General features: G+C 39.9%; 1 protein-coding gene across 1 annotated transcript in view; it reads left to right on the forward strand.

The window, feature by feature from the left end:
* Nucleotides 1–11182, forward strand: part of frmd3 (FERM domain containing 3) — a 113902-nt gene extending 102720 nt beyond the window's left edge. The window contains exons 14-15 of the mRNA XM_062025876.1: nucleotides 6796–7030; nucleotides 9391–11182. Of these exons, the coding sequence (XP_061881860.1) occupies nucleotides 6796–7030; nucleotides 9391–9874 (719 nt within the window). The 3' untranslated portion in view covers nucleotides 9875–11182. The remainder of the gene's footprint in view (nucleotides 1–6795; nucleotides 7031–9390) is intronic.
* Nucleotides 11183–15522: the final 4340 nt, after the last annotated feature.

Below are 15522 nucleotides of genomic sequence, written 5' to 3' on the forward strand. Positions count from 1 at the left end.
TCCATCACAACCTCACTTTGGAAGCGTCAACAACTCTACTGTGCTTCAAGGACATTGGGATACAGTGTCCTCAAAGTCTAGAATCACCGTCTATATTCAGAACTCTAATCTCTCGACATTAGAAGGCGGAAAGCGGAAGCTAACCCGGCGTTAGTAACGACCTTGTTTGCACAGCTTGTTTTCTTATCCATCATACAAGGTCAACACGCACTATGGCGATGGTGACCTCCTATAGATTGGACTTCATTTACAAGTCTGGCACGTCCTATTAGGGACTCATTTTGTGTAATCAAAGAAACTGCTGGATTGTCTTGAAAAGATACACAGTACAATTCCATTGTACACTGGTACTGTACCTCGGTTTTTGTTAGTAATTCATTCCAAAATTAAACGAAAACCGTACTCTATGAAATAGGAGCATTTTTTTTCTGCGTTAAAAAAATAAATAAATACAATTACTCTATTCCAGACACCCAAACACTATTATCATTTTGCTTAACATGCAAAAAACAATGTGAAATATATATAAATAATGGCTAAATGGATAAATTAAGTCACATCACTTTTATTGTTGTTGAAGACTCTTTTGGCCAATACTCAATAAATAATTGAGCGGAGAGGAGGAGGAGGGGTACTTTACGACAATTGCCTTCTTGAATTCAACAGTGCTTCTCACCTTTATCAACGCGCTGTCACTTGTAACTTTCTTTGGCCTCATGGTGGATTACTTTGCAGAAACTTGTAGCGTAACTGTTGTGCTGCATTGCAATTATACCAGGAAGTCTGAATTTCCACACAACTAAAGGTGTCCCTGGTCAGTCCCCTAAAGACGTGTGCCAAATTTTGTGGCAATTGTGCTTAACACCCTAAAATTACAGTGTTGGTTTTGTAGAGTGCATCGAGCTCTGTGAGAAATATAAAGTATATCTGACTTATGGGCATACTTGCCGACCTTGAGACCTCCGAATTTGGGAGATGGGGGGGAGGGGTTGAGGTGGGCGGGGTTAGGGAGGGTGGGGTTTGGTGGTAGCAAGACCTGGAGTCGAACTTTTGCTTGCATGCAGAACGGCCCCGGCCTATGAACATTACATTATCACACCCAAGACAATGGGCACATACACACACACACACCCTCCCCCACTCCACGCCTTCACCGCCGCTTGTTTCTCTTCGGAGTGATGGACGGCTGGCAGCGCTTAATAGCAGCAGTCGACCTCCAGGGCCCCAACTCCCCGCCCTGCTGTTGCGAGTTGTCGTGATTAAATGTAACATGTTTATGTGTGCATGGCATGGAGGTTTTTCCCCACTCCAGACTAGGCCCCCTTAGGAGCCCAGTCTAGATTGTATTTTTTTACTCATCTTCTTCCCCAGCGTTTTACCTTTTTCTTATCTTTTACGGGGCGCCTTTGGCGACCCATCAGCGTTCCTATTCTGTAACCCTGTACACTGTTTGTTTGTCTAATCTTAAACGGGTTTGTGCTGAAAACATAGTTTCGTTGTACTTGTGCAATGACAATAAAGTCCTATCCTATCCTATCTTATCCTATCCTATCCTATCTTATCCTATCCTATCCTATCCTATATTGTAGCGTCCCGGAATAGTTAGTGCTGCAAGGGATTCTGGGTATTTGTTCTGTTGTGTTACGGTGATGATGTTCTCATGTGTGTGTGAAAACCGCATATATTATGTGACTGGGTCGGCACGCTGTTTGAATGTAGGAAAAGCGAACGTGACGACAGGTTGTAGAGGACGTTAAAGACAGTGTCTTTAAGGCACGCCCCCAATATTGTTGTCCGGGTGGAAATCGGGAGAAATTCGGGAGAATGGTTGCCCCGGGAGATTTTCGGGAGGGGCACTGAAATTCAGGAGAAAATCGGGTGGTTTGGCAAGTATGCTTATGGGGGAAAAACTTAAAGGTTTAATAACAGCATCAAAATGTGGTGTATTTGTCCAAAAAAATAAGGCAACACAGTAGGGGTGTGTTTTCTGATAAATGTTACGCCTTCTCAAGCAGTGGGTCAGGAGTAGGAGAGTTTACACCATGGTGTACCTCACAAGGCATGTTGGGGAACTCCATGGTGACTGTAAGGATGGATGCACCTTTTTCTGGAAGTATAATGCACCATACCAATTCAGACAATACTTAGAAGCTTGAAGGTTAAGACGAGGAAAGACCTTAATAAAGACCGACTTGAAGAAAGGAAGAGGAAAGTGATACCCTACCCCATCCAGGGTCAGGCCTGCTGCTTTGTAATCACACTTAGATTAGCTGCCCCTCTCCCTCCAGGACCACCTGGTTATATTTAGAACCAGCGGCTTTGAGACTGATCTGCCTCTAATGCCCCTGCAGTCTTTGTTAACATCGCTGACATTCACTGGCGGGGCGGCCATGTCTGTGGATCCCAGTGAGAGAGAGAATGTATCTGGTCTGTATTGCCCAAGTGTGTGTGTTCAGATGCCACAACACAGTCAATTGATGTAGGCGCCTTGCAGTGGGTCTGAGCATCAGACTTAACTCAACAATGGAGGTTCTTGAGCACCTAAATGGCACAAATGCAGGCCAGAGTGGTTTGGAGCTGGGAGTAAGCGATAGAACCAACAAGAGTGATCCGCCGGTGGAGCTGCAGGGTGAGGGGATACAGGAGGTAGAAGCCGGACCACTGGAAGTGTATCACCCCCACCAGGCGGAGGCCTTAGCGGAGCTGCCATCATCATCTACGGTGGTCGTGGCCCAGGCTTTGAGGTGCCAAGTAAAGATAACCACTCAGCGTAGCCTCCATCTCCGCATAGCCAACCACACAGCGCGGGATGTGTACGTGCGGCTGGTGGGCCAAGGGAGCGGCGTCGCTGGGATCAGTGCCGGACTTCAGAGGAATGCGCTGGAGCCAAGTAAGCTAAGTAGACACATGAAGCAACAATGAGATGGTTTCGCCCCGAGTTGTCGTTTAGTTTGTTGTGGCAGCCGGCTGGTGCAAAGTGTAAATGTTGTCAATCATTGCGACACTTTTTGGGGACGTGCACGTGTGCGAATCACCACAATTCCATTTATTAATGGAAGACTCCAGCATGCATTGTTTTATGACTTAAGTGGCTCTTGAGGCCGTTAATAACCAACAGGCTACAATGCTGATACTGTAAACTAATATTAGCCTGCAAGTGTCAATGAGTCATTGTCGTTATCCAGCTAACTGTCTGTCTCTGAGTCTATCACTCAACAGTGATGAGGAACATGCAACGAAAAGCCTGTTATCATGCTTTAGATCCGGTTTGACGGATAAGTTGAAGGATGCCAGTAAAAGAGGCTAACATCCGTGACGTAACAAAAGTTTTCTTAAGGGAATGCGGCGGGATCGTCCTCTCAGTTGCATAGAAATCCCTCAGTGATGTCAATTGCGTTCCCAACATTAAGCCTCTCTAAATCTCCTCAAAGAGACATTCAGACCCGAGCAGCGTGATGTTTCACTCCCTGGCAGGTTTCCACTCTGCTGTAGTGTCCTTGAGCTGAACTCGAATATCCTTAGGCATCTCTTTTAGGTGATGGCCTACACAACTCGGGATTACTTTCGTTTTAAGAGGGGAAAAGTCCAAGGGTGAGCGTCTCCAGACATGAACTAAGATATGTAGTCTTCAGGATATTTATAAGTTTTAACACAATGTCTATCCATCCATCAGTCCATCAAGTTACATCTGCAAGAGTTTAAGATCACAAGTCCAGACTTTTCTGTCTATGGCCACCTCCTCCAGACCCACTGGGAAGACACCGAGGTGTTCCCAGGCCAACTGTAAGCGAGACATAGTCCAACTAGTGTATCCTACGTCATTCTCATCTGGACGACCAGAAAGTATCCAAATTAGAGCTTCAGCTGGTTTCTCTTGAAATTGAAAAGCAATAGCTTGACCTTGCGTCCCTCCTGGGTGACCCTACCGACTCATGGGTCCTGGAGGAAACCTATGTCTTGTATGTGCATCATCGATTGACCGGTAAATCAAAAGCTTTGACTTCGGTTCTCCCTTGACAAGATAGCCGCAGCAATCCATCTTGCCTATCTTCCGATCTGTCCTTACCGCACTCATGACCAAGACCATATTACCATTTTGACGGCATTTGAACAAGACCAGACACAATTTACAGAAATTGAATGAAGGACTTCTGTTTGTTAAATATATTCAATGCCTTATTCCAAAATACGTTTTCATTTGGGAGTTCTTCTTGTGAGTTCAAGACAAGCAAACTCGTTCACCTGAGGCAGGACATTCAACACCACTGCTGTAATCTACCATTTTCCGACTGGAAACAATGGCCTCCAATTTGGATGTATAGATTCCGCTGAAAACCGTCCTATTAAAGGCAGGAATTTGGATGAAGCTATCATCCGCAAACTGCATAGATGTAATTCTCAGGTCGCCAAAGTAGACCTGTTCATAAAGGTTCAGTAAAGGACCGAGGACTAAGTGTAGCTTTCTCTGTTAAAGTCCAATGTTGACTTGATGCCGGCAATGCGAACCAGGCTCCTGCTTCCATTGTACAGTGACTGAATGGACGTCTTAAAACTTTATACCAGGACTCCCGCTCCAAGAAAGGCACATGAAAACACATTACTGCATTTTGACTAAACCTCTAAAATAGCACCCTTAAGCACCCTTCTGTCAAATACAAAATGTTAAAATTGCACTTGTTTGCAGTGAGAACAACTTCCTGTGTTTTGCCAGTTGTCGTATTTATGTTGTTTATGTCCACAGCTTTGTACTCATCAGTGTTGTTTCATTTCACCAATATATCACTCTTTATTACATTAATACGAAGGTCCTGAGTAGTCCTGAATTCAATCCGGGCTCTGGATCTTTCTGTGTGGAGTTTGCATGTTCTCCCCGTGTCTCCAAAGACATGCACCTGGGGATGGGTTGATTGGCAACACTGAATTGGACCTATTGTGTGAATGTGAGTGTGAATGTTGTCTGTCTATCTGTGTTGGCCCTGCGATGAGGTGGCGACTTGTCCAGGGTGTACCGCCCGAATGCAGCTCCAGCGACCCCGAAAGGGACAAGCGGTAGAAAATGGATGGATGGATGTTGTTATTTTCCCAACTCCATTCCCTTCTCCTCACCGTGGCCTTTGTGTTGACTGTGTTGCCATGGTAGCCGTCCTCCACTCTGCTCCTCACTTTTTCCACTCCCTCCCTCCCTCCCTCCCTGCGCCTCTGATATCTCTCAACTCACATCGTAATCATCAGGTGGTCTGCAGTGCATTTTGCTAATCTGTCAAATATCTAATTACCAGGACATGGGCTAGTAATTTAAGATGGCTACACTGGCATTAGTTCATAGTGATAATCGCATTATAATCTTAAATAGCACTTAGCAACATTCTGTTTTGATTAAAGCGACCGGTGTGATGTTATAAGTTTATTATCAGTGTTATTAAGAGGTTTTTCTAAACAAAACATGATGCATTATTTTGAGTAGAAAATGCATTTTAGCAGCTACTGGACTACACCTTGCTTTTGATTTAATATATAAGTAATAATTAGTTTAATTAATGTTTAAAATAGGAAATAAATATTTATATATATATTTGACAAATAATGCTTATTTAAAAATAATAATTTTAATCTATTAATGTCTTCTTTAGCAGCTACTGGACTACACTTTGCTTTAATTTAATATATATGTAATAAATAATTTAATTAATGTTTAAAATATGAAATAAATATAAATATATATATATATATATATATATATATATATATATATATATATACAGTATATATATATATATACACATATATATATATATATATATATATATATATATATATATATATATATATATATATATATATATATATATATATATATATATATATATATATATATATATATATATATATATATATATATATATATATATATATATATATATATTTGACAAATAATGCTTATTTAAAAATAATAATTTTAATCTATTAATGTCTTCTTTAGCAGCTACTGGACTACACTTTGCTTTTAATTTAATATGTATGTAATAATTAATTTAATTAATGTTTAAAATAATGTATGAAATAAATATAAATATATATATATATTTGACAAATAATGCTTATTTAAAAATAATAATTTTAATCCATTAATGTCTTCTTTTGCCAAAATGTAATGTTTGTTCTCCATGTTTTCTATGCAGGATGTAAAGTATTGCTTCTTTGCATGCAATTTCCTTTTGAATGCTAGTAACTATTACGTGCATGCGTGCGTGCATGTGTGCGTGTGTGTGTGTGTGTGTGTGCGTGTGTGTGTGTGCGTGCGTGTGTCTGTGTAAAAATACATCCAGCTGTCTCAGATGGATTAAGTTGGGGGGGGGGGGATAGAGTGGGCTTGTTGGTCCAGTTATGTCCTGTGATGCTTGTCAACACCTTGCTAATCCACACTTGAATTTACACAAAGGGGGAACCTCTTGACCCAGTGGCACAAAATATAATCTCTCCCGACAGGAAAGTAGACAACACAAACTGACAGTTTATGGAACTGCTTTTTTTTGGTGGCCGTTACAAATTATTATTGTTTGTATGCTCTTTGCACCTCTGTTTGCTCTTCTTACCAAGCATCTGAGTGCCATAATGTGGCCATAATGTGGCTGATATGATGATATCATTAAATATAATATGCATTAGTAATTTAATTCCTCTTTGAAAAATATGATTGTTATTCATTGTTGAATACATTTGGTTTCTATTGTTTTAATGAATTACAACTCATCTTAATTAAATACTGGGAATGATGACATATGTGTCGTCCACCAGGCATTGTGGCTATGAAGGACTCGACGGCGTTGCCCCCCATCAAACCGTCAACCGCTCCCGCAGACGCAGAACAACTGCAAAGCATCGATGGAGACAACTCTGCGTCAGACCTGCCGCCTCCCCATGTTGCCATGGAGACCTGCAATATCCGACCGCAGACGCCCAAAGCGGGAAGTGAAACGGAGGAAGATGATGAGGCCTCTGGGGCGCTAACCATTTCTGAGATGGTGTACAGGTGTGTAGGATTTCATGTATGCAAAATGTCCACTTTGTTTGTTTCTTGTTCCACTACTTTTTAACTAGTCTGAGATCTCCCACAATAATGTATTGGAAGTGTGTTGTCCCAAATCCAGCCGGTATGCTGGAATTTATGTAACAGAGGCCAGCCAGTGCGTATGTGTCATGTTTTGTAGATGTCGGAAACAGCGGGAGGAAGCGTGGAGGTAAAAAGGTGTCTAATGCTTAAACCAAAAATAAACAAAAGGTGAGTTCCCCTAAAAAAAGGCATTGAAGCTTAGGGAAGGCTATGCAGAACGAAACTAAAACTGAACTGGCTACAAAGTAAACAAAAACAGAATGCTGGACGACAGCAAAGACTTACTGTGGAGCAAAGACGGCGTCCACAATGTACATCCAAACATGGCATGACAATCAACAATGTCCCCACAAAGAAGGATAAAAACAACTGAAATATTATTATTTATTATTGCTAAAACAAAGTAGATGCAGGAAATATCGCTCAAAGGAAGACATGAAACTGTAACAGGAAATTACCAAAAAAAAGAGAAAAAGCCACCAAAATAGGAGCGCAAGACAAGAACTAAAAGACCACACACAAAAAAACTCAAATTAAGTCAGGGCGTGATGTGACAGGTGGTGACAGTACACCTACTTTGAGACAAGAGCTATATTGATGCATGCTTGGTTATGGTTTAAAGTCATATCCAACAATTGCGACAACGACTTTTTATTGTCAACTGAGCTTTGTTTTTTAATGATTTCTGCTGGTGGTGTGCCTCTGGATTTTTTCAACACAAAAAATGTGCCTTGGCTCAAAAAAGGTTGAAAAACACTGCTCTAGTCTATAGGACTAATATTACTGTTAATATTACAAAGTACATTTCACATCCTGTAATACAGGCCTGGGCAATTATTTTGACTCGGGGGCCAAATTTAGAGAAAAAAATGTGTCTGGGGGCCCGGTATATCTATTTTGAGGAACACTAATACAAAAAACTCACAATAATGTCTGATCGAATGCTAAAAACATTATGACAGACCGCCTTAAAAAACGGAATGGAATTTTTTTTTTACTGAATGAGACTCCCAGAATGTACATGAAAATAAAGAATGTGGGACTTACAATATTAACTATGAAGGATAAAACACTGAATATTGACAACATATGAATGTCACACCCCCTCTCAATCGACATATTTTACAATCAAGCGAAACGCAACAAAAATGCAACACACACAGCGAAATATGAACGCTAAGGGTACAAAATAAAGCCACCTACGATCTGATATATCTGATATATCACTAAGCTTTAGAACTTTGTTGTAAAAATCTCCTTCCGCGTCTGTTCCTGACACCCAGGCTAGCCGCTCTGGAAACACTCTGTGGAAACGCTCCCCACCCACATTGCTTGGTGCCTCGTCTGAGCTGCTGTGATTACCATAGTAACTAGTATATCATGCAAAAGGCCAGATTCCAGCCATTGAAATACTTTGTATAGTTTAAGACTTACGGTCATTCACTGCAAAAACTGAAATCTAAGTGAGATTAAATATCTCAAATAAGGGTGATATTTGCTTATTTTCTGTCTGATAAGATAATTCTTCTCACTAAGCAGATTTTATGTTAGTGTTTTACTTGTTTTAAGGGTTTTGGTCCTAAATGATCTCAGTAAGATATTACAGATTTGATTACCTATGTTGAGTAAAACATGCTTGAAACTAGAATATCAACTGTTGCAAAGCTGTGTCATCAACACTCACAAGTATAAAGCTACTTTTTTAAGGTAATAATTTCTTATTTCAAGCATGAAAAAAATAATCATGACTTTGACACAATTGTGTCTCATAATCAAAACGGATGAAAGCCAAATGGACTTTGCTGTTTTATTTTCATTGAAACAATAGAACATACGTACTCATATAGTAGTACAGTTGTTATTAGTGAGAATATACTTATTTTAAGGTATTTTTGGGTTCAGTGAGGTTAGCTTATTTTACTTGTTTTGGAAAGTCTTGACAAGCCAAATTGTCTTGTTCTATTGGCAGATAATTTTGCTTAGTTCAAAGAAAATACCCCTCATTTTTGTTTTGTTTTTTCTTGTTTTTGAACACTGACTTTTTGCAGTGTAATTTCAAAACATCACTGCACATCATAATGGCAGCTACAGTTTCCATCTTAAAGATCTAAAAAAATTTTTTGGGAATGTCCGGCGGGCCAGATTGAAAAGCTTAACGGGCCTTAATTTGCCCAGGTCTGCTGTAATAGGATTTTTAACGCACTGTTTGTGAATCTTATGTCAAAGTATGAGGTGCATTTAGAGGACTATGTATTTGTCTTTCGCCATGTCCTCTCCAGCCCGTGTGCCAGCATGTTGCCCACCCCAGTGGAGGACAACCAGGGAGGCGTCGACCTCCTCTTCGCCTCCTCGGTCCAGGGCCCCGCCAGGCTGCTGAGGGAGCTCCACGACGACCCCGACATCCAAGCCCAGCTGGAGGCCGAGTGGGCGCGCGACCGCGCCTATGAGCGCACCCGACTGGCCGCGAGGAGCGGCGGCTTTCACGGGGTCCTGGGCGGCGGCCTTCGCTTGCTGTCATCCAACGAGAGGCTCAACTCTTGCGTGCTGAGCGTCGCTCGCTTCGTGGCCGTGCTCACGGGCGTCCTCGTGGTCACCGTGCCCACCTTGCTGCTGCTGCTGGAGTCCGACCTGGACGTGTCTTTCCTGCACGAGATCAGGCAGACGCCGGAGTTCGAGCAGTTCCACTACGAGTATTACTGCCCTCTTCGCCGTTGGATCGTGTGCAAGGTCAGCATGGCCATGGAGAACCTGTGGTCCGACTGAGGCGGTGAGGTGAGGTGAGGACCGCTCGACTGGGAGGCAAATGGAGGGAGGTGTCACTTCAGGGAAAAACAGACACCCAAAAAACTGTCTTTAAAGGTCTTAACTACGCTTGTATTATCAGACGAGATCGAGGCAGAAGCATTTTTATCTCTTAGATAACGTTTAATAGATGTCTGTGGCAAGGTCACCTGCAAAGAAAGAGGACAAAACGACAAAAGGACTAAGGAAAAAAAAAAGAAAAACACTCGTCTCCAAGATGCTAACAAGCTAATGCAAATACTTTTCAAAATAAATCTCACAAACACGTTCCGATTGGCCCTCGTCTTCAGAGAGCAGCGCCTGATTGGTCCCCGAGCATGTCAATCAGCGCAGAGTGGGCGGGACTAGTGATCGACGATTCCATCGTCGCTGAATGACCGCCACACTCCTAAATTGACTCAATACTGTATAAACATTAAACACAAAAGACACATTGGTATAAGTAATGCCAGTTCTTTTTAAGGTTTTGTACATTTTTACGCGACACAGCTCCTTCAGGAATTTTTTCAGTCCAGATGATCGACTTTGATCTTATTTTGAAAAAAAAATAAATTTAAGGTTTATAAAAGACAACAAAAAAATGACCCAAATGGGACAACTATTTTTTAACGCCTGGGTACAGCACAAATCTTTTACACGCACTGGCAGATGTTTTAACTCCCTCACGGACCGTTGTGACGTCGTTTGGGGGGGGGGAAAAAACAAAAGTGGGACGTGATTTTGTTTGTTTGTTTGTCGCGAAGAAATGTTTGTGCTTTGGTCCAGTTGGTCCGATATGTTCACGTTGAAGTGCCGAAGAAAGAATGTCGGATCTGGATGTAGGACAATGGCGTCAGGTCGGGTTTTCCTGAAATCTCAAGGGAACGTTTGTAGTTTGTAGGTAGGTTAAGAGATGGAATGTAGAGCTTATGTCACACAGAAATGCCGCACAATTGGAGGATCAGAGCCGTAACAAACAAAATATCTCACATTTATTCAACTTACACAGAACCCTGCCAGGTAAAACTATATATGACTAACTGTGTATGCATGGGGTCCCCAAACTACGGCCCGTGGGCTGGATCTTGCCCGCCAGCGTCCAAAATCCGGCCCGCCAGAAGTCCCAAGTTAAAAGAAAAGGTTTTTTTTTAGTTTTTTTTAAATTATACATTTTTTAAATCTGTGCTTTCTAATCCATTTTCTACCGCTTATTACTCTCGGTGTCTCCTAGCCGTTACGGCAAATCATATTGTCTAAAAATGCATTTTCCCATCGATAACGTGACATCATCGCGCTCTGAATATATATATATATATATATATATATATATATATATATATATATATATATATATATATATATATATATATATATATATATATACATATATATATATATATATATATATATATATATATATATATATATATATATATATATATATATATATATACATATATATATATATATATATATATATATATATATATATATATATATATATATATATATATATATATGTATATATATATATATGTATGTATATATATATATATATATATATATATATATATATATATATATATATATATATATACATATATATATATATATAATATAATGTAATAATAATAATAATACTATACATAATATAATTATATATAATATTAATATTAATAAAACTAATAATAATATATATATAATATATATATGTATATATATATATATATATACACCTTATTTTCAGCACTATAAAGCGCACCGGATTATAAGGTGCTCCTTCAATGAATGGCCTATTTTAAAACTTTGTTCATATATAAGGCGCACCGCATTATAAGGCTCATAGAATAGACGCTACAGTAGAGGCCGGGGTTACGTTATGCATCCCGTAGTTGCGAGACCCGTTGTGGCTCAATATTGGTCCATATATAAAGCGCACCGGATTATAAGGCGCACTGTCAGCTTTTGAGAAAATTGGAGGTTTTTAGGTGCGCCTTATAGTGCGGAAAATACGGTATATACTGTATATAAAGCCCGGTCGAGTCATACCAAAGAGTATAAAAATGGGACCCATTACCACCCTGCTTGGCACTCAGCATCAAGGGTTGGAATTGGGGGTTAAATCACCAAAAATTATTCCCGGGTGTGGCCACCGCTGCTGCTCACTGCTCCCCTCACCTGGGGGGATCAAGGGTGATGGGTCAAATGCAGAGAATAATTTCGCCACACCTAGTGTGTGTGTGACAATCATTGGTACTTTAACTTTTATATATATATATATATATATATACCGGTATATATATATATATATATATATATATATATATATATATATATATATATATATATATATATATATATATATATATATATATATATATATATATACACACAGTACAGGCCACAAATTGGCCCTAGTGTGTGGTTGTGAGTGTGAATGTTGTCTATCTGTGTTGGCCCTGTGATGAGTTGGCGACTTGTCCAGGGTGTACCCCGCCTTCCGCCCGATTGCAGCTGAGATAGGCTCCAGCACCCCCACGCGACCCCAAAAGGGACAAGCGGTAGAAAATGGATGGATGGATATACAATACAGGCCAAAAGTTTGGACACACCTTCTCCTCATTCAATGCGTGTTCTTTATTTTCATGACTATTTACATTGTAGATTGTCACTGAAGGCATCAAAACTATTAATAAACACATGTGGAGTTATGTACTTAAAAAAAAGGTGAAGTAATTGAGAACATGTTTTTTATTCTATTTTCTTCAAAATAGCCACCCTTTGCTCTGATTACTGCTTTGCACACTCTTGGCATTCTCTCCATGAGCTTAGCACACCTGTGACGTGAAAACATTTCATGTGACTACCTCTTGTAGTTTTTATTACCAATTTCAAGGGTGTCCATATAAACAACATTAACACTGTTTCATTTTTATTTATTTTTTCATGTATTTATTTATTTCAGGCAGTGACATAAAAAAAGTAAAAAAAAACACATATTTCGGGAGAACATCCGCACCGTAACACAACATAAACACAACAGAACAAATACCCAGAACCCCTTGCAGCACTAACTCTTCCGGGACACTACAATACGCAACCCCACCCACCTCAACCTCCTCATGCTCTCTCAGGGAGAGCATGTCCCAAATTCCAAGCTGCTGTTTTGAGGCATGTTAAAAAAAATAATGCACTTTTTGACTTCAATAATAAATATGGCAGTGCCATATTGGCACTTTTTTCCATAACTTGAGTTGATTTATTTTGGAAAACCTTGTTACATTGTTTAATGCATCCAGCGGGGCATCACAACAAAATTAGGCATAATAATGTGTTAATTCCACGACTGTATATATCGGTATCGGTTGATATCGGAATTGGTAATTAAGAGTTGGACTATATCGGATATCGGCAAAAAAGCCATTATCGGACATCTCTAAGCAGGACATAAGCTCATGCACAAACACCATATTGTTATTTGCAGGAATCTTTTTTCGGTAGAAAATGAATGGATGGATTTATTCAGCGTATCCACAAAAAATCATCCTGTCATAGTCGATCAATAGTTTCCTGTCTCGATTATTACGCCAAGTAAAAGTCTGGCTCTGGAGAATTTTTTTTATCAAGCTTTTATGTAACGACAAAGCATTTATTTATTAACACATGCACTGAAACCAATGGAAGGGCCGAATCACTATGACGTCATCATAACAACATAAGAATGGGCGGCCATTTTCTTTTAGTCCATCCTATTCTCTTCTCCATGTACATACGTTTTTATATGTGCTCAACCTGCATGTTGTGCCCTCATTTTTTTGTAAATAGTGTTGATAGATGTGGCTAAAAAAGACAACAAAAAAAAAGGGTCAAATAATGTTGCGTCGCTTTTTGTGTCCTGTTCTGTCTTTGCTTGTAGGCTTGGCTGTCTTCTTTAAAAAATGCATGTTTTTTGTTTTGACAAAGCAGTGACTTCACCTCATGGGAAAAAAATGATAAATTATCTCACAGGTGGGTAAGTACACATTTTTGTTTTTACCGGAATATTAAAAAAAACAAGTTAGAATTATTGGCTGAGAGAGCATGCTAGCAAAGCATGCTAACGTGTTAGTGAGCCGGCGCCATGTTCCGGGTTCATTGTCTCATTTAAAAGGCATCGAGCGTGGAAATTGAATATGAATTATTTGCCTCGGGAGGTTAGCTTGAGAATGAAAGAAGCCGGATGTGAATAAGCAACTTTGCTGGTGGCGTCACATCAACTTAGCTTGTAGCTTAGCCGTACGCTAATGCTCTCATCTTTCAGCTGAGGTCATGTGAAGTCTTTTTTTCCAGCAACAGAAATAGTTTCAAAGACAATTGTTGATGTGAAATTTCATGTAGCATATATTATAATTATTCCAAAAATTATATTGAAGTGTGTGATCAGAACTATCTAACTGAATTATCTAGGGGTGTAACGGTACGTGTATTTGTATTGAACCGTTTCGGTACGGGGGTTTCGGTTCGGTTCGGAGGTGTACCAAACGAGTTTCCACACGAACATATTAAGTAGCCGCCTCCGCTTCCTTCTGCCTCTGTTTTTGTCAGTACTCTACACAGCACCCAGCATTGTCCCACTCACACAACCATCTGATTGGTTACAAACAGAGCGGTAACAGCCAATCAGCAGTGCGTATTCAGAGTGCATGTAGTCAGTGCTTAGCGTTTAGCAGGTAAGCATCAGGCCGCGGACTTTCCTCAACTACTAGTAACATCAGTATGAGCCCGTTGACCTTCTAGAACCTAAACGGCCGCTCAGCTTGCTCGCAGTCCTGGCTTGAGGTGAAGGCTAATTCGCTTTTAGCGTAACATTAGCTCATTGTGCGGTGTGTGTGTGTGTGTGTGTGTGTGTATGTGTGTGTGTGTGTGTGTTACGGACAGCAAAGCCCTGTCTGTCTGTTATTTCACTTGACCTTTTTCTGTGTTGATTGAGCTGTGTTGAAGCAGCAAAAAAGGACATTATGTTAAATGAAGAGTTTCTGTCTCTGATAGTTGATATAATAATGTAACTGCATCATTAAGCCTACATGAACTCCATGGTGTTCAGGGGTGAATAGTCTCTCCTATTGCTATTGTACCATTTTTTTCAGCTATAGTTACGTTAATCATTAGTAATGGAGCAGCCTAGTTTTGAATGGCAGGGTCCCTGCTATCACATGTTGATAAAAATATAACATTTACATAATAAAAATCAACTACAGGCTTCCCAAATGCTGTAATAAATTAAGCATGATGAGTTGACTTGAAACTGTTTCATGTTGCACTTTTTATATGTAGAAGAAAAGTTTTGTCATTTTATTTAATCTGAGCAACAATTTGAGGCAGTTTAATGTTGATTAACATGGGCAGAATTATTATAGTGTTTCCAATGTTAAAAGGATAAAGCCATTGTTTACAAATTTGGTACATAAATAACCAAAAAATGTATATTTTGTTGTTTTCTTACTGTACCGAAAATGAACCGAACCGTGACCTCTAAACCGAGGTATGTACCGAACCGAAATTACACCCCTAGAATTATCCCACGTCACACAAGGGCGGACTTCTCCCGACACTATAATTCTTGTTTTCTATCAAATGTACATGGTCTGTAA

Source organism: Entelurus aequoreus, linkage group LG17, assembly GCF_033978785.1.
Source record: "Entelurus aequoreus isolate RoL-2023_Sb linkage group LG17, RoL_Eaeq_v1.1, whole genome shotgun sequence".
NCBI classification, from domain to species: Eukaryota; Metazoa; Chordata; class Actinopteri; order Syngnathiformes; family Syngnathidae; genus Entelurus; species Entelurus aequoreus.